General features: G+C 34.7%; 1 protein-coding gene across 2 annotated transcripts in view; it reads left to right on the forward strand.

Annotated features, from left to right (window-relative positions):
• LOC124359888 (vacuolar protein sorting-associated protein 13A-like) overlaps window positions 1-26,881 on the forward strand; it is a 119,884-nt gene that overhangs the window by 28,952 nt on the left and 64,051 nt on the right. For both annotated transcript variants that reach the window (XM_046813004.1, XM_046813005.1), the window contains exons 11-28: window positions 849-1,070; window positions 1,704-1,816; window positions 2,947-3,149; window positions 3,966-4,132; window positions 5,549-5,666; window positions 7,037-7,339; window positions 7,821-7,953; window positions 8,050-8,280; window positions 9,909-10,051; window positions 11,390-11,579; window positions 12,580-12,693; window positions 13,041-13,220; window positions 14,329-14,521; window positions 15,602-15,750; window positions 17,446-17,671; window positions 18,828-19,006; window positions 20,005-20,174; window positions 24,759-25,023. In XM_046813004.1, the coding sequence (XP_046668960.1) occupies window positions 849-1,070; window positions 1,704-1,816; window positions 2,947-3,149; window positions 3,966-4,132; window positions 5,549-5,666; window positions 7,037-7,339; window positions 7,821-7,953; window positions 8,050-8,280; window positions 9,909-10,051; window positions 11,390-11,579; window positions 12,580-12,693; window positions 13,041-13,220; window positions 14,329-14,521; window positions 15,602-15,750; window positions 17,446-17,671; window positions 18,828-19,006; window positions 20,005-20,174; window positions 24,759-25,023 (3,299 nt within the window). The remainder of the gene's footprint in view (window positions 1-848; window positions 1,071-1,703; window positions 1,817-2,946; window positions 3,150-3,965; window positions 4,133-5,548; window positions 5,667-7,036; window positions 7,340-7,820; window positions 7,954-8,049; window positions 8,281-9,908; window positions 10,052-11,389; window positions 11,580-12,579; window positions 12,694-13,040; window positions 13,221-14,328; window positions 14,522-15,601; window positions 15,751-17,445; window positions 17,672-18,827; window positions 19,007-20,004; window positions 20,175-24,758; window positions 25,024-26,881) is intronic.

Raw genomic sequence — 26,881 nt, forward strand, 5'->3', positions numbered from 1 at the left:
ATCTTTCCTGCCCACAGTTTACAGGCATTTCTTTGGATTTTTAAGAGAACTTGTGTGTCCCCATAGACTGTAATTCTGTCTCACAATTCTTATGTTTCACCCAGGTTTCGTCTCCTGTTATGATTGGTAGTGCATCACCATAACTGTGGTAGGCCTCCAAAAACGTCAAAGCTGTCCCCACTTGTTGTTCTTTATGGTGATCTGTAAGCATTTTTGGCACCCACCTTACACAAAATTTGTGGTAGCCTAGCTTTTGTGAAACAATTTCAAAACAATAGAGTCCGTGAAACTTGTGGAAAACATAGAGAAACTGGGTTATTGTAAAATGTTGGGTTTTACAAATCTTTTTTTTAACTTTGGCGACCAGATCGTCAGTAACAATGCTTCTTGATCATGATCTCCTCTCTTCTCTTGATCATGAACGTTTGTTATGCCATTTTTAATAGAATTGAATGACAGAACTTTCAGTCATTACGTTGTTCCTGTACATTTCTCACAGTTCCAATAAATTTCTATTGTTTGAAGTATTATAGCAACAAAAAATGAATCACAGAGCACACTTCACACCTGGCGGGAATTTTAATTGCAGCACACATTTCATATTTGAGCATAAAAAAAACCGGCAGTGCTGAGATGTTCCCAATGTCAAAGCTGGACGTTGAGTAAGATGCTGAGCACGAGCACACCAATATATATGCGATTGGCGCTCACCTGGTGGCATTAGGTGGAAACATTCCTTACTTTTTACATAGCCCTTGTATAATTTATTTTCATAACAAAATAGAGTTTTTTAAAAATTTAATTTAAAGAACCACTATGTAATAAAGACAATGTGATTTTAATTTTAGAGCACAAAGTCAATTTCACTCTTGCCAACTGCAACCTAAGCCTAGTGAATAGGGGCCGAGAGATTCTGGTGCTGACCCTTGCTCAGTTTCTTGCCAGCATTGAGACGAGACCATCTGCCCGAGCATTCAAACTCTCAGCTCGCGTGGAGAGCTTTGTGGTAGAGGGTGCTAGTGTGGAGCATGACTTAGTTCCTATCATTACAGCGGATAACATTCTTACAGGTGCGTTTATTTAGTTACTGCTGTTTTTAGTTGATAATGATAAATGTATCTTAATAATTTTACTTACAAACATAATGATATAAAGTCTGATTTGCCATAATCAGAGGCCAAGAATCGCCTGAATACTGGAATATGTATTTGTTATAGATATTCTTAGGATTTAGTTCTGATTCAAGATCTCCTATCATGATTATGTTTGTTGCTTGTATTTAACTTTTTTAATGTTATCAACAGCAGTATGAATGTACAAAATTTAGATATAAAAGATTATATAGATGTTGATTAGGCTAGTTATCGATACTGTAGTACAGATTTTGATAATCATGTATGAGTGGAAATGTGTAGCAGTCATGAATATACAAAGCTACAGTTGTTTAGCATTAAACAAAATGAGATTCATGTGTGAATGTATGTTTGAAATGTTTGTTCTTCTAAATGCATTTGGTCATGGGAGAGGGGTAGTAGAGGATGGAAGAGAAGTGACAAAATATCATGTAATTATGTGGCAGTCAGCTATACTCAAAAATATGTCACCTGGCTTATGTATGGTCTTTGAACGTACATTGCTTTATAGATGTTAGTATTTACTACATTCATCCAGCACAATATAAAATCTTTTTTATGGTTTTCCAGGAAACACGTCTTCCAATTTTCTTGCTATAGATTTTGAGAAAAATCCACTGGGGTCAGAAGCTGATTATGGATTATCTATTTCATTGGAATCGGTAGAAGCTGTCTACCATGAGGTAATTTTCATGTTTTAGCATCATTATTCAGTAGCAATAAGACGTATGTTTTGAGTGATTTTTACCTCTTAACTTTAACTATGAGAGCTATAGTGTTTGAGGCAAATCAACAACAACAAAATGTGCTGGTAACTTTATAATTTATATGTTTATCACTAAACAAATATTTATTTTCTACATTAAATGATTGTTGTATGTATGTACGTAACCTCTAATTTATTAACACTAACGTAACTAGTCGTTTTAGGACTTTTTCCAAAAACAAGTGACTCTCCAATGGTATTCAACAGTTTTAATGTTATTGTATTACATCAAAACTTTGTTTACATAATTTGATAAGTAATATAACTGTTGTTTAGAACTGAGTGTGGTTTTGTTATTAATTACAATTTTTGTCTCTGTCACTGACTGTGCTCATACAAAAATATTCCTATTCTCCAATAAGTTTTTTATAAATTATAAATGATGTTCTCTCATTGTTTTGCATAAACACTATCTTTGGCATACTTTGTATATTTTGGATTTCCCCATAACATTTTTACTTTAGAAATTTCATGTAATGTTTTTTCTTGGTTTGTAATGAAAAAAGTACACATGGATAATTCTTATAATGTACTGAAAAATAAAATATGCAATAATCAAACTTTATGCAACTTATTCCAATAATTAACACTGTACAGACCTTTAATTTATTATGTACACATTGGCAAAAAAAGTGCATGCCAGTGCAGGATTTTCAACTACAGATCCAATATTTATGTTTTTGCATTTGACAACTAACTACAAACACTAGCCAGTTCTCACAACATTGTGTTTTTGTTGTTGTAAAGCATGTTTATAATTCTGCTATCCTTATAAATAATCCATTGTCAATAATTAGTTTAATACTTCTTTAAATATATTTACTCCTCCCTCCCTCCTAAAAAAGGCAATCACGCAAAGATATATATCTGAACTGTATTCTCCTGTTTAGAATGCTATGAGGTTAAAATGCCTTTTTATTGAAAGTATATTTATCATAATTTGAAAGACCCATATGTTAACTGGTGAGCGTATTTAGCTATTACTCTAACTATCTTTTATTATCTGATTTATCTTTCAACAATAATGAACATAACATTTTTTTGCAGCATGCTATATCAGAGCTGATGAGTTTTCTGCAGGCACCAACAGTGTCGTCTCTTATCTCAGTGGCTAAATCTACCTCTTTAGGAGTCTTCCACAGCGTTCAGTCTATTGCCCAGAGAGCTATTGCCAGACACAAAGCCATCCAACTTAACTTGGACCTCAAACTACCCTACTTGGTCATACCCGAGCTTGGATCCTTACAAAAGTAAATTCTTTTGCATAATATATTTTATGAAATATGTTAAATTTCCATAAAATATTCTAAATAATTAAAATTTACATCAGTACTGAATTGTTTAGTCAAACTGTCCAAACGAGTTTTTGGAAATTATGTGTTATTTTGCTCATTGAAAACGATTAAATCATCCTTAGCCAGTAAATGTTTCATTTCAAAATGTATAATTATCAACAGGAAAATAGAGGTAGGAATTTGTAGGTAGATCTTGTATACAAAATTGGCCTATTGCAATTTTTTCGTAAAGTAGCACTTTAAAAGATTTAAACATAACTTCATCAAACATGACCTTAAGAGCCAAAAACCACTCCCAATTCCAAATTTGTATATATTTATTTATGCTATATAGCGTGGCTTGTGGAATAAAAAATGTCCAACAAAAAACCTGAAGGAAACGTTAAACAAGTATAAACTTTGTACAAAAATTGTTCTTATAAGTATTTCGTCTCATTTTATTGGTATCCTATTTTTTTCTAATGTAACATCCCTTCAAACTTAAAAAAAGCTCACAACTCCATTATTTATGAGCCTATAGAAAAATAGTTTTCTACTAATGTTGTTGGAAACCAGGTATCTATAATACTCAGTTGTCACAAAATCTAACTACATTAATCAAATAAAACAGAAGGACTGGTAAAACATTAAATCATTACTTACACTTTTGTTCCTTACTGACTTAATCTTTAAGTAGTTTGAATTAAAACATGCATTTAAATAATTTTATTTTTCTAGGTACGGAGTGTTTTAAAGAGTAAATGCTAATTTGAACATAACTTGTTTGTGTAGAGGTGGTAACATGGCTGTGGTGGACTTGGGTCATATCAAAGTTACAAGTGAACTTCAGCCCACCAACATCAATCTTGAAGATGCCACACAAATGGAGTTAGAAGAAAGATTGTATGATAGGTTTCACATTGACTTCTCAGAACTTCAGATCCTCTTTTGTGATTCAGGTGATTTCTTCTATAGTTTATTATTGGACATTATTTAAAATATCAAGTCCCAAAACTTAATTGTGACTATGAATCTCTTAACAAGCTTCAAACCTTGAAAAAACAATATATTTTATTTCATACAACTTAATTACAGTTGGACGACTGATCAGTTACAATAAAAATATGTATTCCTATACCTATACATTCAGTATAGGTAAAATGTGTGTAGAAAATATTATTTTGTGAAAATAGCTAAGGGTATATAAACATACCTATACTTTAATACAAACCCAAATTTAATGTGTCTAAACTTCTATTTAATTGATAGTTAATATCAAGTATCAAATTAGGGGCTGTTAGGTCAGTACACAGTGTTAATAAATAGATTTACTAACATCTGAAACTGCAAATAAAGGTTTAAGACTTTGCTACAAACAGCTCAGTGTATTAACAGTACAAGTCACAACAGATAATGCTACTAGAATTTTTGGCAGTTAAAGTGTTAATAAAAATAATTACATTTCCAAATTTATATAAATTTATATTCCAAATTTGCATATATATATTGACAGGTCTTCCGATCATATGTAGTTTGCTTATTTAACGCATATGTGACAGATACGGCCAAATACAAAATAATTGAATCGGAAAAAGTAAGCGCTCTGTGGTGTAATGGTAGCACATTCATCCGGAAAGTGAGAGATCCGGGTTCGACTCCCAGCGGAGCATGTACTTTTTGCGATTTAGTGTTTATTGAAATTAAATAAGGCTATTGCCATTTATACAATTTAACGTATATATATATATATATATATATATATATAAGTTTCATATGCGTATCATACATGGTAAAAAATGAAAATAAGATTTCATATGTAAGTAAAAATTTAATTGACTATCATTCCTCTTCCGATTAAGCTGCACATCACTGTGTTTTAAATTTCCCTATCATCAGATTCATCAGTTTCATAGGTGCGGCACCTACCCCCAAACCTTAGCTATCCAGAATATTCTGTCACTCCGGATCCTTTTAGGACTAACTGCAATTTCTCAGCTTCTTGTTCTAAGAAAAGAAAATTGATAAATTTATTAATTGACAGGTAAGAAAAGCCTGTAAAGAAAACAGAAAAACTGCACAAACTATTAATTACTGATCATCAACTAATATCTGACATTCCTATTTAAGGTCACAATATACTGTGGACATAAATGCTAGAAAATTTCAAATGTGCATGTAAACACTCTGTACTGAAGTGCACACATGACATGCACATTTTACTATATGGTGTAGAAGGAAATCTAGCTCTCTATTTTGGTAGGAAATAATCTACTATTTCAACATATTTGTTGAATATGTTTATGATTCAGTAATCTGTTATATTGGTAGTTATGAAATGCCATATAGTATGATTGTATCAGAGGATTGTTGATCAGGTGAGGAGTGGAGAGATGCTAAGAAGCAGTTGGACTCTGATTACCATCTTCTGCCAAAGCTGCAATGTCAAGTTGTTTTCTCCAATAGTGTGAGACCTGAATATAGGCAACTACCCAGGTACGAACATTACTAAGTTTATAGTACTCTTGTACTAAACGATTTTGAATCATGTTTACAACTAGAATGAACCACATCCTACAACAATTACATGCACAAGGTCAATGTAATATCATAGAGCAGGATATTGTAGCTCTTATTATCTTTGACATGAAACATGTAAATTTCATCGTGATCATTAATCGTAGCATAAGTTGTGAAATGTATGATAATAATAAGTTCTGAGTGTGTAAGCACAGTTCTATTTTTATTTGTAACAGTTTTATTTCTTTGTAAACACTACAACTCTAAAAATTGTGACTCATAATATTAGCAATTAGTAATTGTAAATAAATCCAGGGAGGTTAACACTCTTACATACGCAGACCCCACACACACAAATGCAGGGTATTAGGACCGGCCTTATATCCACCCTTGTTAGTCACCTACTGAACTCCAATCAATTCCAGATTTTTGTTATTTGTAATTTTATTCTAAAGTGATTATTATATATGATTGTAAATATTATAAATTTCCCAGGGGGGTTCACTTCTGGCTGGTTTATACCTTCCAGTCGAACCTACACTGTGTATAGAAAAAACTGATTTGTTACTTACATCTGGGCAACCTTATGGATGTCCAGGAGCGACATCACTAACCGCACGAGTTGTGATATTGTGGTGTAAGGGTAGATGGATAGGTCTAGTATCCTGGGGGAGTTGACTATTGGAGTTTGTGGGGTTCCCTTAGTATTAAGGGATCTTGCTAGCCTAAACATAAGGACATGCCACTCCATGCCTACTTTGACTGAAGTGGCTGGTACAGAGCTGACTTCCCTTCCTCCAAGAGGACGTGCCTGAAACATATGCTCAAAATCTTTCCTCATGGATCTTGACAGGAAGTAGCTCATATTCCCAACCTTATTTATCCAGAATATCCTGTCACTTCGGAAGCAGCGCAAAGTTCCTTTTAGGACTAAGTGCAATTTCTCAGCTTCTTGTCCTAAGAAAACAAAAAAAAAACATATTGGGAATGTGAAGAATGATACCAAACAATGTATAATACATTGATATCATTGCAGGGTATTTCTTAGTCGTGAGTCTCAGATGTTACTGAATAAACTGGTCAGTGACATAAGATGACTGATGTGATGAAAACGGCAGGTACTGGGTTGGTTCTAACCGCCACCCCCTATGCTCGTGAGTGTGGGGATGTGTGCATGCAATGCGACTACCTGGCCCTTCAGCTACAATCACTCATTGCTAATACTATAGTGACAGGAATCTCAAGAAAAAATATTTGTGTTATAGTATGTAAAATTAGTATCTCAAAGCATCATGTACTATACGCCTTAATATGTTTGAATTTTTCTTGGTTTTCATTGGTGACAGGCACAAGCTGAATGTAACTTTGAGCAGTCTGAAGATGAACTTATCTGATCGCAAGATCGGCTGTATCCTGGACTTTGTGGACAACCTGCCACTGCCGACTGCTAACACAGTGCATGTGTCTGTGTCATCTGCAGAGCTACAAGCACAACAGATGATGGAGCCGGAGGGAGACACACAGTACACAGCTCTCCGGCTGGCAGAGATCAAAGCGACTCTGGTGGCCACTGAGATGACCCACAAGAACAGACCACTTCCTACAGCTAACAAAGCTGCTGCCAAAATGGCTATGCTTGAAGTTGACAAGTATGTTTATTGTTTAGCAGTTGAGAACTTAATTTATAATGATAGGTATATGAGCATTTTACTACTAATGTGATGTAATATTTTTAACAATCACATATAATATTTGAATCTCAAAAAATTACAATGATTATAATTATCTACCATAAGCTAGAGATAACAAAATAACTACTTACTTATATTAACTGTTACTACTGAATTAATTTAACTGGTAAAGATTATTTTGAATTTTTTTAAACTTAAATGTTGTTGTAAAATGGTTGAAACTCTTGAGAACTCTTAAGCTGTCTTAGAAGAGGGACAACTGATGGCTGAAATGTTTCTTGGGTTTATTAAAGTCTTTGGCTGCCTCACCTATGATCTTATTATTTGAAAACATGAAAATCTGGGAGTAGCAGGAATAGCAAAGGCACGGTTTCAAAGATATCTTGAGTAATTATTGTCATAAATGAAACAACAACAAAATTATTATTCTTACTTACAGGAGCTTTATATCATCTGAACATAGTGATGAAGAAATGGAGCTCTGGGCTCGCACAGTTGACTTGCCAGGCTTCGATGACAATGTGTCTCCAAACAATGTCATCACAATGCTCCTTAGATTCGTTATTGGAGAGGTCTGTATTCATTTCTTTACTATTCGTTATCTACAGGCTCCTTATTATTGCACATGTCAGTAGAGTATATGTAATTTTGGAAACCTTATGTGACAGGTGGTTATCCAGCTATGTCGCTCCAGTAATCGTATTGACAAGCCATACCTGATGCTACGAGTGACCAAGGTAGTGTGTGACACAGCCCTGATGGAGTATGGTCCAGCAGTACAGGCATCTCTGGGAGGTGTACAGCTGGTTGATAAGCTTCACGTCGGGTTGGCAGGAGAGTACCTGGAACTAATAGCTACCGAACCAGCAACTGATGTGATTTCTCTGCTTTACAGGAAGGTGCGACTTGTGGTCAAATTATAGAAAATGAAATCTAAAGTTAAGTTGGTTAAATGAACATGTACAAAAAGACAGATGAGTTGTGCATTTGTTAAAAGGATAGTTAGAATTAAGACTTGTAATTTCATTCTCATAAAAAGAAAAAATAAACATGTTATTCTTAAAATAAGAAATAATTTAGGATATGATGAATATTTAAAAAATAAAAACTCTTTCTAATCTGAAATATGTACAACTGTGTGTGCAGCTTTGCTTCATTCACTGAGGATTTTGCCTCCAGACCCTCATTATGTCTAAAATTGTATTACATTGTGAAGTTAATCATATGGTTATGATTAAATTAGTTAAATAGGTGACCTCTGGCCTGAAGCTGTGTATAATCTAGGGTAGCAGTTATCTACGTTATGAAAAAGTCAAAATAGGATCTCAAATCTTTGGTCAAATGGAAACACTTATCTTTTATATCAATTTTAAACCTTATTTTTAGAGAGTTAGTCTGGCTTAAATTAATTGTATAAAAATAAAGCCTGCAGAAGACAAAGCAGAAGTCAAGATGCACAGTGCTACATAATTTTGCTATCTTTCTACTGGAAGAAACAAATAATATTTTTAGCCATTCTTTGAAAATATTTCACTGCATCATATTATGTGCTAAGCTACTTGTGCTTACACTATGATATGAACTTAACACTTTTTTCGACTTGAACTCTGATTAGTAAAATCTAAAGTAAACATAAAATATCTAATATTTTAACTCGATTGTAGAGTTATTAACTTATCAACCTAATCAAATTAACTTTATAATTAGTTTAATTGTAAATTATCATAATATCTATCACCACTGAGTTAATAATATCGATAAGATATTTGTAAATATGTTTTTTCTCTATTTTATATTTGATTCAAGAAGATTTTTAATACACACAGTTTTAATAGTTCTGGAAATATACTTTTTCAGTTCTGGAAATATACTTTTTATCTACTCAAAATATTGTTTCTACTCTCTTCTTTTTCCAGCCCTCTTTCTGGACCTCCCGTCTGCTATTTGCTTCCTCACATCCAGAACCTGTCACCCTGTTATATAATTTAGGTCTCCACATCCATATGCTATTCACACAAAAATCCTCTTTTGCATTTCCACACAGTCATAATGTTTATATTTGACTAGGAACTCAGTTGCGCTTGGTAGTTGTTCCATACTCAGCCATTCAACATGTTAACTCTTATAGATGACACACATTCTTCTACTCTCCCTCTTTGTTGCATTCAGGATCTCACATTCCATGTAAGGGTTACCATAATCTCAAAAGTGGTTTAACCAGGATGAAGATATTCTAAACACTTCTTTTGCAGACTGTTAGTGTACTACATTCCATTCAATTGTTGAGACATGAGTTCAAAACCCTATATTAATTCATGACTTCTCATGCAGGCTTAACATGTTTTTTGGGTCAAGGAAACAAACAAGCTAGGGTTGGCCTCTAAAGTGGGCAAGGATGTTCCCTTGTTATTTTCTAATATCCAATAGTGTTTTTAAAATCTAACATACTTTCTAAAGATAAACACAAAAGTCTTATAAATAGGTCTTTTTAGAAATTATTAAACTAACTAACTTATTTATGTGGTAGGTTCGAGCTGACTGTCCTGATTTCAAGAGCCATTTTCACAGTGTAGAACAGTCTTTGGTGGTTGATTTTTCATCCATCAGCGTTATACTCCATCGTGAGGCCTTTGTTACTCTAAACAAGTATCTACAGTACCTTCTGCAGAAGTAAGTAGAATATCACTGCAGATCTTACCAAATACAGTTAAGTAATACATAAGTAGTTTGTAACATACTGTTAGAAAAAGTTGTGCATCTCTTCTTTAATTTTAAACAGTAACCAAATTACATAAATATGTTTTGTCATGTACATTCCACTTCCTATGTTATAATGCTATAAGAACATGTATTATTTTAATTGATTTATAAATTAACTAATAAATTTATATTGATTATAAACTTATATTCTCCAGTCATGGATTATATATATTTTATTGTTGTAGAATTCTGAGTAGAGACCCATACTATAAATATATAAACTACTTGTATGTTATTGATACGAGGGGTATTAGAAAAATAAGGTTCCCATGATTTTTTTAAATAGACATCTCTATATTTTTACTTAGTGTTGTTATACATTAATTTTTAAAACTTAAAAGTTAGGCTATTTTTCCACATAATCACCGTTTCTGTCCAAACACTTTTGTAGACGATGCTCCAACTTTTCTATCCCCATGTTGTAGAATTCTGCCGCCAATCCTTTGAGGAATCGAGTAACCTCTTCCTTGACTTCATCATCAGTACTGAAGCATTGGCCACCCAAGTGTTCCTTTAATTTTGGGAATAAGTGCACTTGGGGCTAGGTCTGAGCTGTAGGGGAGGGTGGGGCGCAATAGTCCAGCCAAAATTTGTCAGCAGTTCTTGAGTTTGACGTGAGACATGAGGTCGAGCGTTGTCATGGAGAAGCCTCACACCACTGGACAATCTTCCTCTCTGGCGGTTCTGGATCTGGATGCTGGAAATCTCAGGAATAAGCAAAGCAAGTTCGTGAATGGTGATTCTCCGATCTTCAAGCAATATTGTCTCAACTTTTTCAACAACTCTATCTGAAACTGAAGGCCGTCCACTTCAGTTTTCATCGTGAATTTCCATGCGGCCTTCACTGAATTCTCTACACTATTTCCGAACGTGTTGAACAGATATGCAGTTTTCCCAATAAACTTCGATTAACTAACGATGAATTTCAATAGGTGAAATCTGTTTTGCATTAAAAAAACGTATCACAGCACGAATTACGCATCTGGCAGTAACAACGATAGGGAGCTCCATCTTCGAAGGCAGCTAGGCCGGCACTGTTGGACTTAGAGAGGCGCGAGTAGTATGGATAGAGAGAGGGACAGCTGATGAGTAGGACAAGTGTTGCCAGATTTCTCCCAACATATCACATTCTGTCTCGGCGGCATAGGGAACCTTATTTTTCTAATACCCCTCGTATATATTTATGACTAGATAGTTGGATCATTTCAAAATAAAAATCAATACAATACATGTTTTATAATACACCAGAGTCCAGAGCAGAGACATAGACTTGTGGTTGAAAACGAAGCAATTCCTTGTGCCACTGAAAGACAGGATGTGGAAGACATCAGTAGACCCACCCATACCTCCGGGAGCTACCAAGTTCAGCTACTCTACTAGAATGTCTCAATTTCGGGTTCGGCTATGTGACACTGATATGGAGTTCCTGGAACTCAAGGTGATAATAATGCTCCTAAAAACATGCCTTTTTGAATATTCTTACTAGTTTACTACTGTGTTAGGATTACAAATGTTTCACATTATCATTAAACAAGATTATGATAAATATTAGATTTTATGAATGATGTTTTGATTAGGTGCATATTATTTTAAACAAATTATTTCTAAGATCCCTGGATGGCGTTTAATTTTTTTTTATGTTCCACATATTTGTTTAACCTTTTTTCTTTTTACTAAAATAATTTAAATGTTTTTAATTTAAAAACTACCTGCATTCAACACTTTTTTATATTTCTTTCATTTACACAAAATCGAAAACTAATTAAATATTATAACAGTATATATGCATACATTTATTCATCTATAGGTAAGTTACTAGGAGATTATAATTTATTTTAAAAAGTATCATCAAAATTGAATGAGGTAACTAGAAATTGTGAATTGATCAGAAAAATGTTTTCCTTGGTAATGCGTGACTGTTTTGCCTGCTTTGTCCTTGTTCAATATCTTTTAGTCTTTTCAGACATTATAATTTACTGTAAACTGACTCAATACAAAATGAGTATTGACATCAGGTGACAAGCAAGCATAGTTATTTGTAATTTGTGTTACAGTAACTGTGCACACTCTTCTTTCTCACACTGTTGTGGAGCGAATCATCTATAATTTCAAAGAAGTTAGCAATAAAAACTATTAATAGGATTGAAATTTGGTTGAATAAAAGTTGATAATACACTTTTTTATAGATTAAAAGCCAAAATGCTGATTTATTTCTAGTCTGAACTAAAAACTAACAATACAGTATTTTGTTAGTTGGTTTTGAAAGGGTTAATAAGGGTTTCAATAAATTGTACTTTTTTCATATCTGTACGATATAGATTATTATTTTAGTATATTATTATCAACCATTGTATTTGTAAAGAAAAGTCTGAACTATGATACTAAAATATTTTCTTCTTGTATATTTTAAGCTAACAATTATTTGTCTTTAAACCTAGATTGGAGGCCTGGAAAGTGACTGCATGTTCAAAGCCAATGAACGGATGGTGCTGAGGTTTTACTTGAGTTCAATTACCATTGATGACCTTTCAGACATGACTCTTTATCCTAAGGTAACATCTTTTGTAACCATTTTAATGTTAAATGAAAACCCCCGTATAAGTGAAACTGGAATATTACAGACAGTTATGTAAACAGTGCTCTTGTGTATTTTGTATTATTATGTTATAAGTATACTTGTTAAAATAAGTTTATTTTAACATTAACAAAATATTGCCGTTTCTTTTATATTAACTCAGCAATGATTCATTATAAACCTACTCTTGGTTCAGCCAATTGCGTAATAGTTAAAGAATTAAACTCCAACTTCGAAACTTGTGGTTCGATTAAAACCAATTTGTTTTACAAAATAGCTACAGTGAATGCTTCTGTTCAAGTTGTTTGTTGATGATGTTGACAGGTCCTAGCAGTGGATGATGAGAGAGTGGTAGAACTAAAATATGTGAGACACAGTCCACGGTTGTATAAGCACACAGATGTGGACACTAAAAGAGATGATGTAAAGTCTGACGGTAGCCTCAAACTTCATGTGGGCCGTATTCATCTTGTCCTCTTCTACAAGATGTTTATTGACATACACGTAAGTACTGTAGAGTGTTATTTATTTAGATTATCATTCCGCTAATAACATCAAATAGAGTAATACTAGTAGTGTAATTATTAGTAACAAAACATAACTATGTAATATAAGATAGTAATATAGTTATTTACTTGTATCCATCTTGAAAAAATGTGAGTATGTCCTTAAACTTTGAGGAAGACAAATTATAATAGATACATAAATAATACATATCTATTACATACATAAGATAAAAAAGCAAATGACCACACCAAGGTTTTGAATCTGAGTTAGAATTATCACATGTTCAGATATTTATGTGAACAAAGCACTTTTTATTCATTCTCCTCTGTATTAATTCTCATCCTTATCCTCTTTTTCATACATACCATTCATTGCCTATAAGAATCAGAATCAGATCCACACTGGTCAATTCTTTATTTGTCTTGTGATAACCTTAATACAACATTACCACCTAATATCTTCACTAAAAAACATTTTAATTAGAGTGTAACATGTGTTATATTCTTTTTGTGTCATTATAAGTCCACAAAATATGTTTGTATTTGCACTATTTACAAGTACATTGATCACTTTGAATATTAGTAAGGTAGGTCTCAACCAATACTCCGAAGTTTAATATACAGTTTTTGTTCAAAATTGGCTTGAAAATATACATATTATTTTGTAATTCTCATCACCATTTAGTGATGTTATTTTGGATTGGTAAATTAACTTTTTCTTTTAATTTGTATGACACATTAAAAGAGATTAAAAAAACATTTAGCCTCAACTATAACACATGTTAAATCATATTTTACTGTTTTATGAATCCAATATTAGTAATAAAATGCACTTTGGTATAAAATATTTGGATATGTATTAATGAAGTTAAACAAAACACAACAACAATACACAATCAATGTACAAAATCTTTATTCTGAGCAGGTGCTCAGAATCTCATTGCTGACTCACTTGATTATTGAAATTTTCAAAAACTTTTTCATCAATTTGCCTTATGATTAACATTATTTATTTTAATTTGTACATAGCCTCTTGATTTTACAATAAGTAAGTTTTGTGTTTTACATAATATAACAAGCATTATAAAAAGGTTTTTTTTATTTAGCATTTCATGGAGCCATTCATTCGACCTGGACTGGTGGTAGGTTTGTTGCACTCAGCTGAGCGACGTCTTGTAGAACAGTTGGCACTACTACGAGGTTGGAATACCAGGCTCCACCTTTCTCTCGACATACAAGCTCCTTCACTGCTTCTGCCTCAGAAACTTGCTTCTCCCAACCTTATTATTTTTAATATGGGTATGTAATTCATTAACTTTATAGAATTATTTTATTCAACTGTATTTACTCACAATGAAGGAGAATATTGTGAAGAAAATTATTATAGGGATGAAAATTAACACATCCATGAGATGTTGAGCCAGTGAGGAGGTTAAAATGTGTCTTATTCTGATAAGATAAGTTCAACTGTTTCATGTTTTAGACAGAACAATCCCAGTGTTCAGTTTGAGAGCAAGACTGTTTTAAGGGTCTACTTTTTGTTCTTATGACCATCCACTCTTCAGATTACATTAAACATTCTGCATGTAAGAAGTTTGTTAGAAAGTAAATTGATGTAATGAGAGATTAATCTGCTGCTGTTGGTTTTTTTGGACAAAGTATCAGGATTTAAACTTGCTTCATAGTCCAATGTATTCAACAAAAGCTGATAGTCTCCAATCAACAGAGTAGCCCTCTTGTTAGTCTCTAGTTTCGGATTTTTTACCTAACTATTAGATATTCTGAAATCATAAACTGGTCTGAATTTTGATAACAGTTTTACTGATTGTGAAAGTAGTATGTGAGCTAAGATTGTATTCTGATTACACACACTTATCATATTTTAAAAACATAATTTCTCTAAGTGTTACTTTGGATCTTTTGTACAATTGAATTCTTGAGAGTTCTACTACACTGGTATCAGTGGCTAGTGGAAGTAGTATTGATTAATTAGTAGGATGAATTGATGATTGAGAGGTTAATTTAGAATAAGATAAACTGTAAGACTGTAAGTTGTATGTCAGTTGATCTAATTTAAATTCTGTGGTTATATGAATATTATGAAAATCTTGTTTCTTTTGCATTTAGTAAGCCAGTTGTAGTTTATTTGCTTCAATATTTTTAACTAAATCATATTTGTCAGTGTCTCTTTAAATTGTTGTAGAATACTATTTTTACTAGTTTGTTAGCTGCTTTACTATACCAAATTAACAATTAATAGATACACTGTAATAATAGTGTATTTCTATTTGAAGAATAATGGTTACTGCTTTTCAAAAAGACTGTTTTGGCATAATTATGAATCGTAACCAAAACAATAATTTCTCTGTGTCTATATAGGGGATTTGAGTGTGGAGAATTTCTTCAAGGAGGTGTCAGGTTGTGGATTGGACAGCTCTGTTCCAGTAATCGACAACATCCTGGTGAAGTTGGAGACAGTACAACTGTGTCGGGCTGTTATGACACTAGCAGGCTCACTGCATGTTCAGGTGAACATATATCTTTGTACCATAGGGCTTATATTATATGATGTAATTTTTAACTCTATTAATAACTATAAATAACTCTATAATTAAATATTTTTCTCCTCTGACTGGCAACCATCAGATACTTCATTGATTACGACATTGGCCAACTGGTGATCAACAAATAATCTATGGTACAATTTGCAGTTGTCACTTATTATAGTACAGATATACTTGAACAAACACATTTATATACCATTGGAAACACCAGTAACTGAATAAAATTATGAATTTATTTGTTCTTCTATGTAACCTGTGATGTTATTGACTGGTTAAAACAGTGATACAAATTATATGCATTAAATACAATTCCTAGTTTATGTACTAAAAATTATTTATTTTTAAAATTCTCTAAAACAATACATTTTATAAAATTAAAATACATTTTTATTGTTTTGATATTTTATAATTTTTAGTTAATTCACATAACTGTCATTGCTATAGCCTAAATTGCTAGGTATACATAGTCTTTGTCCTTCCCTTGGTCTTAGTTTTTGTAATAATAAAATAATAAAAAATAAGAAACTGTGAGAACAAATATGAAGAGTGAAAAGAAAAGGTAACTATTCTTCCTGGACCACAACACCTCCTATATCAAAACCCTTAGATACACTAGGGACAAACCACAGTCAGTTTTTAACTGAAAGACAGCCGTCATTCAAAAGCTTTTCATACTACCCATACATGAGCCACCGTCCATGTCACTGGAAGAAAATGATACAATGGTAACCGGCATAGTCTTGCACGCATGTGCTCTCTCTCTTTCTCACACACATACACACTCACTCAACCACACACCTTTTTTATTTTTTGTTATTGTTTATGTATATTATATTTTAGTTATTGTTTGTATATATATATATATATATATATATATATATATATATATAACATGTACATTTCATAACTGTTATGGTCACAACTATAACGTTGCAAATGTGTTAATGTTTGATGTTAAATTGTTCTATTTCTTGTTGTCTCATTCAGCTATTTTGTTGTTGTTATTTAAGTAATTTTATTTGTTGTTGCCTCAATTATGTTCCGCTGTTATTGATACTCATGTAATTGTGATTGGATAATGTGTGTTCGGGTTGGTGCGTTCAGACCGGTATCCAGCTCTATTGGCTGCTGGAATTTGCTGAATTTGAAGTCATTTTTTTTCTTGTTATTTATATTTATACTTACTATTATATTTATTTTTTTAATTTCTTATTAGCTGGTAAGTGTTATTATATATTATATTTAATTTTCATATGGAATAATATTGGTAATATTAGCTGGTTCTTAGTTGTACTATGCTATTTGTAATTAGTCGTTATAATTCTGTGAAGATAAATTTAAGAGCATTTATAAATTGTGTTAGCTGTAGAGAAGAATAGCCATAGCATAAATCACATGCCAATTGATTATTTAATAACTATGTTTTTTATAACAATTATTCCGCGTCAGTTCAAAAGAACTCTTAGAATATGTATTTCTTTCTGTAAAATAAATGTTTTTGAACTTGAACTTGAACCCTTTAAAATACTAAATTTGTCATTAAAACCTGGTTAATAACTTTCTGCATAACAACATATCATAGAGAACAAGCATGAACGATTTTTATAATTAATTACAGTTAATAAAATGTTATAATCTATATCCATTTTATATTTTCAGGAACCTATAGTTGAACCAATAAGCATGCGTATGGACATAAAACGAACAGTTGCTTATCACACAGCGATCAGTGCTCTATCTGGTGTTTACATGCCATCCAGTGCACAGATACTGCTGTACAGGATTGTAGGAGTCATTGAGAACATCAAAGTGAACTTAGGCCAGAGAGACCTGGCAACGCTGTGTTCTGTATGGACAGACAACTTCAACGATGGCAGATTTATCGGTTTGTATCTTAACGTAATAGAATTTAGAAACTTACTGCTAACATGTTTGCTGCAAAGCACTATCCAGACAGTTTAATGTCCCTTACCAAAACTATGTGGCACTGTCAGAACAGTTATGTTACCATAGTTACAGCACTCTTGTTGTTTCGTGTGCTACATGCAAAATTTACACAGTGTATCCTGAAGGAACACTGCCTTAGCACCTCCTGGAATAAGCACCTCCCAGTGGCTAGTTTTGTAATGTGAGCATTTGCGATTTATAGCATTTTTACAATAGGAATTTTATTATTTGCTCTTTGAAATTTAATATAAAATATTAGTAATAAATCATAACAATACAATATGTAAGCCAGATTCAAAAGGGACTAATCATGGATCTCTCTTACTGGGCATATTCCCCTAAGCCACCTGGAAGCTTATTTAGCATCTAATGTGCTAATTTATCATCCCCTTTTGTGGATTCAAAATGACATCTCAATGAGGTGGTGCTATGCCCAGGGGCTTCTATATACAGGTGCACCTTCAGCAGATGTTATGTGTGGGCTCACTGCCTGGACAGTTGCATTACATTGAGACATAACTGTATGTAAATCATAATTGTATACAGTATCTTTGATCCTTTAGTGGTCATGTGACATAACTAGTGAGTTATTATTACATAATTACTAGTTTAATAAAGTCTTCTAAAAATGCAGGCCACTGTGTAGGCGGCTTCGTAAATTATGTACATGTAAAATGTAGTATTACCCATTTTGATAATTTTTTTAGCATCATACATCAAAATAGCAATAACTGAATGAAAATTTTGAGTTCGAATTTTTTTTCTCATATTAGGTACATATTAGGATTTTGTTGAAAATTGTGAGTACAGATGATCTAAGTTTGTGTTTTCTAACGATTTATTTTTGTCATTTTTCATTCACTTTCAATCAACTTAACTGTTTATGTTTTAATGTAACACATTTTTCATGTCATATTATGGTATGAGATTTTATTCATAGTCTTTGAAACATAGTTTCATTTCATTATTAGAATATATGAAAATTTTAACAGTATATTTAAAAAAACACTCTGTAGCTGTTAATATTAACTAGTAAACATACATAATTTTTGTGTCTAAGGTTATTGGTAAAACTAAAAGTGTGTGCTTCCCAGGAGATGTTACTGGAAGCTGGCAGTCCACTTCACCACTAGACCCCACTTCTCCCAGTGAAGACCCAGCTGTCCGTAAACTAGCAGCATTCTTCTCCCACAGTGAACAAGTCCGCAAGGAAGCTTCTGTCAGTCTTACCTTTGATGGTTTACAACTCTACTTGTTCAGTGATATGGATGAGGTATGAAAATCTGTTAACAACTTTCTTTCATATCATCAGCATCTCGCAAAAAAAGATTTTATAAATTTTCTGCATTGTGTACTATTTAGATAAAGGTTATATCTAAACAACATTGTGAGACATTATTATGATGTTTGAATGTTCTACTATGGTTATATATGTGTGTGATTCACTTTTTCTAATAAATCACTATTTTTCATTTGTTTATCTAATAAGATGGACCCAATTTAATTAATTTTTGTATGTCCCAAAATATAAATTGGATGTGAACAATACCATTGGAAAGAAGCCATTCTGTAATTTGGTTGACTTTCACCCAGACAGTGATAGCAGCATAACAGCTACTGGGATGCTCACATTATGTCAGTTGTCACATGAGAATTGAGACTTATATATTGCCACTGAGATCTCCTGATCTCACACCAGAAGACTTGTTCTTAAATGGCTATTTTAAGGAGGATTTTTATATCTCACTTCTATTAATAACCCTCACTGACGTGGAACAGTGCCATTTATGTGGTGCAATGAATAACACAAGATAAACTTTTATGAATTTGGGACAAATTTGGCTGCTACTTTCGTATATGATGGGCATCAAATTGGTGTCATTTTCAACATTTATAAACTATCCCAAAAATACTTTTATACTTTCTCTTTTCATTAGGTGTTTATATTTATGTAAAAATTATACATAAATAAATATAAATTAATTACATTAGTTTTATCTTGTAAATAATCCTATTTTATCAGGCAAATAGTAATGAATAAAATGTGAATAATTATAATTTCCATTAGTATTTAATATATAAGATTTAGTGAGGAGGTCATTTTACTACATAATAATTTATAAGCTCTTAAAAAATTAAATTGAGATTATTTTTTGAGATTACATTAAGATACAGAGTATGAATACATTTGTAAACAGATAGATGAGATAAATTAATAATTATATAACTTGATTGTTGTAAATTTATATTTATACGTTTGCTATTTTGCAGATCCTAAGTTCACCAGTGCGAGACTTGAATCACGGCCTGTGCAAGCTGGAGACTGGAGAAGGTTCACTCAGTGTGGACACATACACAGATCACAGCCTGGAACTGAAGATGGCTTTGCAGTCTTGTAGTCTGCAGGATATCCGACCGGACAACACCAGTACCATTAAGAAGTAATATTTTAAGTCATAATGTGTTTAGTACTATTTATAAATATATCTACTGTAGATTAAACAAGAGAGGGCCCCTGCCCATGCAAATAATGCAGTTGTATATACTGTGTGGAAGTGGTATCATCTGATGTTAGATGCACTATGCCACCATAATTGTGTGCGTATGTTATATTATATGTTCACAAAAAATAGTCAACACTGAAAAGAATAATAAATCAATGTACTGTATTTAGATAATCGGTTGATTGGTTTAAATTATTAATTTACATTTATAATTTTATATTCAACTATATATCTATAGCATGTAAGGGGGTTTTCCCCTCTCTCACTAAACACTTCTATCCCGCAGGAAAACCCACCTCCGCACTAGTCTTTTGTAAGGGGACTCTATCCTGGGTCACTAAAGTAAAATGAGAAACACAGTCTAAGTGAAACACTGGTCTGCTTTATTACATCTATCCCCAGTCTATGTACACTATATACAAATGAGCTCTGATTCCTTAATTCTAATATTTACAACTTGGTGTTCCCTTGAGAACTCCCGCACTGGACCTGGAGCTGGATGGCCGAGCTGGGTATCGAACCACGATCTCGTCACGTGCAGTCCTGGGATCGACTGGAAGCCCCCGTAAGCTCCTTAACCTCCGTTGAAGTGCTCGAGGTCTAGTACCAGGCTTCGGAGATCAGCATAGCTGTCATGAGTCTATGGTCCCCGGTTGAAACAGCGGCGTATGATGTCCCCTAGCTCCGTGTCCTCTCGACTGGCTGGCAGACCATCACATCCAAAATCACGACTCCTACGAGTACTTCTGATCAGGAAGCAATCCTGCATCAGAATGAATCTGAAAACATACAAACTCTCTTTATATGTATCAGATAGCATGTGGAAGGAGTGGGGGGGCATCCCCATCCAACCACATCTGTTACTAATGACATCAGTGGCTCAACACGCCCTTCCGATGTTCCGCGGGCTCAACACGCCCCTGCGGAGATGCCGGTGGCTCAACACGCCCGTCCGACGAGGTACCGGTGGCTCAACACGCCCGTCCGGTGTCCCGCGGGCTCAACACGCCCATGCGGGGGTGTCGGGGGCTCAACACGCCCGTCCGACGAGGTACCGGGGGCTCAACACGCCCGTCCGGTGTCCCGCGGGCTCAACACGCCTATGCGGGGGTGTCGGGGGCTCAACACGCCCGTCCGACGAGGTACCGAGGGCTCAACACGCCCGTCTGGTGTCCCGCGGGCTCAACACGCCCATGCGAAGGTGTTGGGGGCTCAACACGCCCGTCCGACGAGGTACCGGGGGCTCAACACGCCCGTCCGGTGTCCCGCGGGCTCAACACGCACATGCGGGGGGGGTGTCGGGGGCTCAACACGCCCGTCCGACGAGGTACCGGGGGCTCAACACGCCCGTCCGGTGTCCCGCGGGCTCAACACGCCCATGCGGGGGGGGGGTGTCGGGGGCTCAACACGCCCGTCCGACGAGGTACCGAGAGCTCAACACGCCCGTCCGGTGTCCCGCGGGCTCAACACGCACATGCGGGGGGGGGTGTCGGGGGCTCAACACGCCCGTCCGACGAGGTACCGGGGGCTCAACACGCCCGTCCGGTGTCCCGCGGGCTCAACACGCCCATGCGAAGGTGTTGGGGGCTCAACACGCCCGTCCGACGAGGTACCGGGGGCTCAACACGCCCGTCCGGTGTCCCGCGGGCTCAACACGCCCATGCGGGGGTGTCGGGGGCTCAACACACCCATCCGACGAGGTACCGGGGGCTCAACACGCCCGTCCGGTGTCCCGCGGGCTCAACACGCCCATGCGGAGGTGTCGGGGGCTCAACACGCCCGTCCGACGAGGTACCGGGGGCTCAACACGCCCGTCCGGTGTCCCGCGGGCTCAACACGCCCATGCGGGGGGTGTCGGGGGCTCAACACGCCCGTCCGACGAGGTACCGGGGGCTCAATACGCCCGTCCGGTGTCCCGCGGGCTCTACACGCCCATGCGGGGGTGTCGGGGGCTCAACACGCCTGTCCGACGAGGTACCGGGGGCTCAACACGCCCGTCCGGTGTCCCGCGGGCTCAACACGCCCGTGCGGGGGTGTCGGGGGCTCAACACGCCCGTCCGACGTTGTACCGGGGGCTCAACACGCCCGTCCGGTGTCCCGCGGGCTCAACACGCCCATGCGGGGGTATCGGGGGCTCAACACGCCCGTCCGACTAGGTACCAGGGGCTCAACACGCCCATCCATGCGGGGGTGTCGGGGGCTCAACACGCCCGTCCGACGAGGTACCGGGGGCTCAACACGCCCGTCCGGTGTCACGCGGGCTCAACATGCCCATGCGGGGGTGTCGGGGGCTCAACACGCTCGTCCGACTGGTCAGGCCGCTAGGGCCCGACTCCCTTGCCAGCTCCACGCCTCCTGCTTACCTAGTAAAAGAGTTGTGGTGGGGGTTGCCTGTTATGGTGGGGGCTGGCAAGCAGTAGGGCATTGCTTGATTTATTATACATTTCTAATCCCACCCACACAAATTGTCTCATCTCTTTCGACCTTCCACGCCCAAGTACGGCCTTTCCCTTGTTACTACTTGGGGACTCAAACACTTCGTTACAAGTAAATTATTAATATCTCATTTTGTTATAATTGAACAAATGTATTGTTATTGCTCTTGTGCGTAAATTGACATGTATGGTTATGAATTTTTGTATGATTTATGTACATTGCAACTGTAAGGATATATTTACTTCGTTATTTGTTATCATGCAGCAGCAAATTATGTGATTAATGTTTTGTATTGTATACCTCGTGATCCACGATTGCTTAATTTTTAACATAAATATTTTTTTTTAATTGTGAAGCCTACATACTTTTCTCATTATACTTATATGTTTAACTTAAAAAAAACGATAACAGTTATTTGTTATTATTATTGAAAAATTCGACAGCAAATAGAAAAGTTTGCAAATAAGCTGTTATCTTGAATGTGTTACATATCACATAGTTTCAATCAAAACTCGATTCATAATAATTGGTATAAAAAGTCTGTATTCACAAAATGTATTCTGTAACAATTTAGTCCACATGGTAACAGTTTGAATATGTAGAGGTAGTTTACATCTTCAAGTTGCTGTTATGCCAGAAAGTTAGGGGCACTCTTGCTAACCGCCTACAGTATGTTTATAAAATTAAATACATAATACAAACCAATATAATCATCTTATTGTCTTAACATATTAAACAATAATAATAATTAACCCATTGGCTTATACATATTTTTACTATCAGCTCAACTGGAGTTATCCTATTAAAAATGCTAAAAACGTAAGAGTTTTGTTATATGCTTATAAACAATTTATTTCTAAGTTATTTGGTTACATTTTATAACTTTTTGGATTAACATGAAATGGGCTTTAATAATAAATAGATAGTGATATATTTGGTCATAATTTAAAAATAATAATGCTGTACAAACTACAAAAGTTTTGGAATTTTTTAAATTAAAAAAATTGTTTTTACTCAAATAATATAAAATAAAATACCCCATTGTTGCTTTTATTTTATTTGAAATGTATTTCTCTACCTAGCAATACTAGAATATGTGTATATATATGCATAGTTTGTCAGAATAAATGTTTTTTCTAAATACTGAATATTCCAAGAATATAGATTTTTTTCTCTTGTAGTACACTAATATTCTTATAGTAACTTATTATTCATTTAAATTTCAATTAATTGTAGTATTGCAGTTTTTCTTATGTGTTACAACAATATTAGTCTAATTTATACTCACATTTGGTTGAAAAAGGAGTTAACAAAAATTATTTAGATGGCGCTGTACTTGTCACGAAACGGTTCCGTGATATAAATTTTGAGCCCAGATTAGCTCTCACGGAACCGTTTCGTGATACAAGGCTAATGGGTTAAGTATTAAAACAGAGGAGAATTGGTGTCAAAATCGTGATTCCACAAAGTAATCACCATTTTGTTCCAACACAAATCTAACATTATTTTATAGATTTGTACATACTGATTTATTACATATTCGTAGATAACAATTTATTTGGCTTACGTTCAAAACAAAACATAGACGCCCCATGACAATAATTGGCCAATAATGAAAATACAATGGTAAAGGCCTTCTCAATAATGTGTTGTGTGCAGTATTATCATTCACAGTTAGAGAGACCTAGCATCCCATTTGAGTAATGCATGAAGTAAGCAAGCATGCATGTATGAAGTGCAAGCTCCTGTGGTAAGTGTTTTGAAAATGACAACAACATGACAAAAAACTGATAAATAATCGTTATCAACACATAATATACTTTTCTTTGACAAATTTTGAATAAATTTATCACTCACTAAAATAAATAAAAATAAAATAAAATAAAAAACATTGGCTGAACTATGTTGAAAAATACTTACAGTTAAATCTTTTCATGGTGAAATGAAATGGTTGAAATTACTCTTATTGCTAAAATTATTTTTTTAAATACTTTTCGAACAAGCCCACTTAGGAATCATTAGTGAAACATTCCATCTATATTCTGTTTATTTGTCACACACAGTACTTTCTTGTGTGTTCTGTAGGATATTCCAGTCTCATGGAGGTGATTCCCAGGGGGAAACTAACAGTCACATTTCTGTCTCCACTCCTCCCATTGTGGATGTGACGTTCCGTCAGTCCCATACCGGAGATCGCTGTGTCGACATTCTCGTGGAGAGGACCAGGCTCAACCTTTCTGTACCTTTCATCCTAGAGCTGGGGCGCTTTGTCCTGGACGCTCTCCCTGGTGATAGAACATGTGACGGTGGTGTCATCAATCATGGCTATGTGGGAGACACGGGTGTCCAGGTACAACAATTTTACTTTGATTATACATAATACATAATTACAATTATTGGTGTAACAGCTTTTCAATTATAAGAATCACTGAAAATGTTCATATTTAAAATCTTAAAAATAATTTAAGGACTTTTTACTGATTAGTTCAACATTGATTCATGTTAGTCATAGCTTTCTAACTTCTGGTGTTGAAATTAGTCTGAATACTCTGTACTAAAATATTATTTAAAATTTATCACTCTATTGTTTCTTCTAATATATAATCTCAGTCACATGCTATGAAATGTGAAAAACCAATTCAATTATGCAAGTCTACTGGAAATTAAGTATTGTTTCCATATAGCATGAACAGTAATGGGGAATTATTTATATGTTTTAAACTGTGGTGGCTGGAAGATTGCACTGGTTGTCATTTGTTTTTATTTTAGCCTGTCAAAATAAACAATACAGAGAAAACTACTGTCATGTGTGAAATCCTTTTAAATACAACATTGTTACTGGCAAAATGTCTCAAAGCTGTCGACATTTATTGGTAAATGCTGTATGAACAAAATGTGATGAGTTACATAGTTTGGCATCAAGAATCAAGAAGCTTTATTGTCATTAAATACACATACAATAGACATTGTCAGACAATATAAATATAATCTATTAAAGTTCTATGGTGGTTATAACACAGTAATAAATAATTTTTTCTATAGTAAGTTTATACATAAGTGATTTACTTGCTCAAACTATAAAAAAAATGCATAATAAATATTAACCAGTGCTAAAATTTAAATACTTACAAATAGGAAACACAAATGAATAATTTATCACAAAATTTACATTGACAAATGAATATAACAAATTAAAATAGTTTGACTAGAATGCTGAGCTTAAATTAAAAGATTTCAAACTGGTACAATTAAAACTAACATATAAACAGTACAAATTAAAACAACATTTATGTTAAAAAGCTGTATCAGACCATTTAAAACAGACTATCAGAAAATTATGGTACTTGTATCACAGACTAAGAATTCATCCACAGAGTAAAAAGGTGCAACCTTAAACCAATTCTTAAGAATTGTTTTAAATTTATTTAGACTCGTTGTCTATGCACTATCAGGTAATTTATTAAACAACTGCACCTCCATAAAGCAGTGACTTTTTTAAAATTTTTCAAGTCTTACTGGTATTAAATTTAACATATATTTAGCTCTTGTATTATAGTTATGGATGTCTTGATGCACCTCATATTTGTCTAGATTTTCTTTAACTCTCATTAAGCAACAATATATATACATAGATGGTACTGTCATTATGGAGAACTCTGAAAATCGGGTGACAAGATTCCCTACCCTTCACATTCTTAATCAATCTTAGAGCTTGCTTTTGCCACAAAAAAAACTCTTTGGGCTCCACTACTATTACCCCAAAGAAGTATTCCATATAACAAGAGTGAGTGAAAAAAGGCAAAATATGATGTTATTAACATTTCTCTACTTACACATAAACTTAATTTACGTAATAAGTATGTTACCCTAGATAGCTTTGTACATAGACTACTTGTATGAGTATCCCAACTAAGCCTGTCATCCAAATGTACCCCTAACAGTTTAACTGATTTACTTCCACTTGTTACAGCAGTTCTTAAACTGAAATAAATATTCTCTGTTTTACTATTGTTTACATTTAAGAAATTTGCTCTAAACCAATCACAAGCTACCCTCATGGCATTACCTTGCACCAAGTCTAAGCTAATCAGGTCTTTACCAGAATTGAGTAAAGTTGTATCATCTGCATATAAAACGGACATACAGGGTACACTAAAAGCAAAATCATTCACAGCTACAATAAACAAAAAAGGCCCCAGGACCGGGCC

Source organism: Homalodisca vitripennis, chromosome 4 (assembly GCF_021130785.1).
Source record: "Homalodisca vitripennis isolate AUS2020 chromosome 4, UT_GWSS_2.1, whole genome shotgun sequence".
Classification (NCBI taxonomy): Eukaryota; Metazoa; Arthropoda; class Insecta; order Hemiptera; family Cicadellidae; genus Homalodisca; species Homalodisca vitripennis.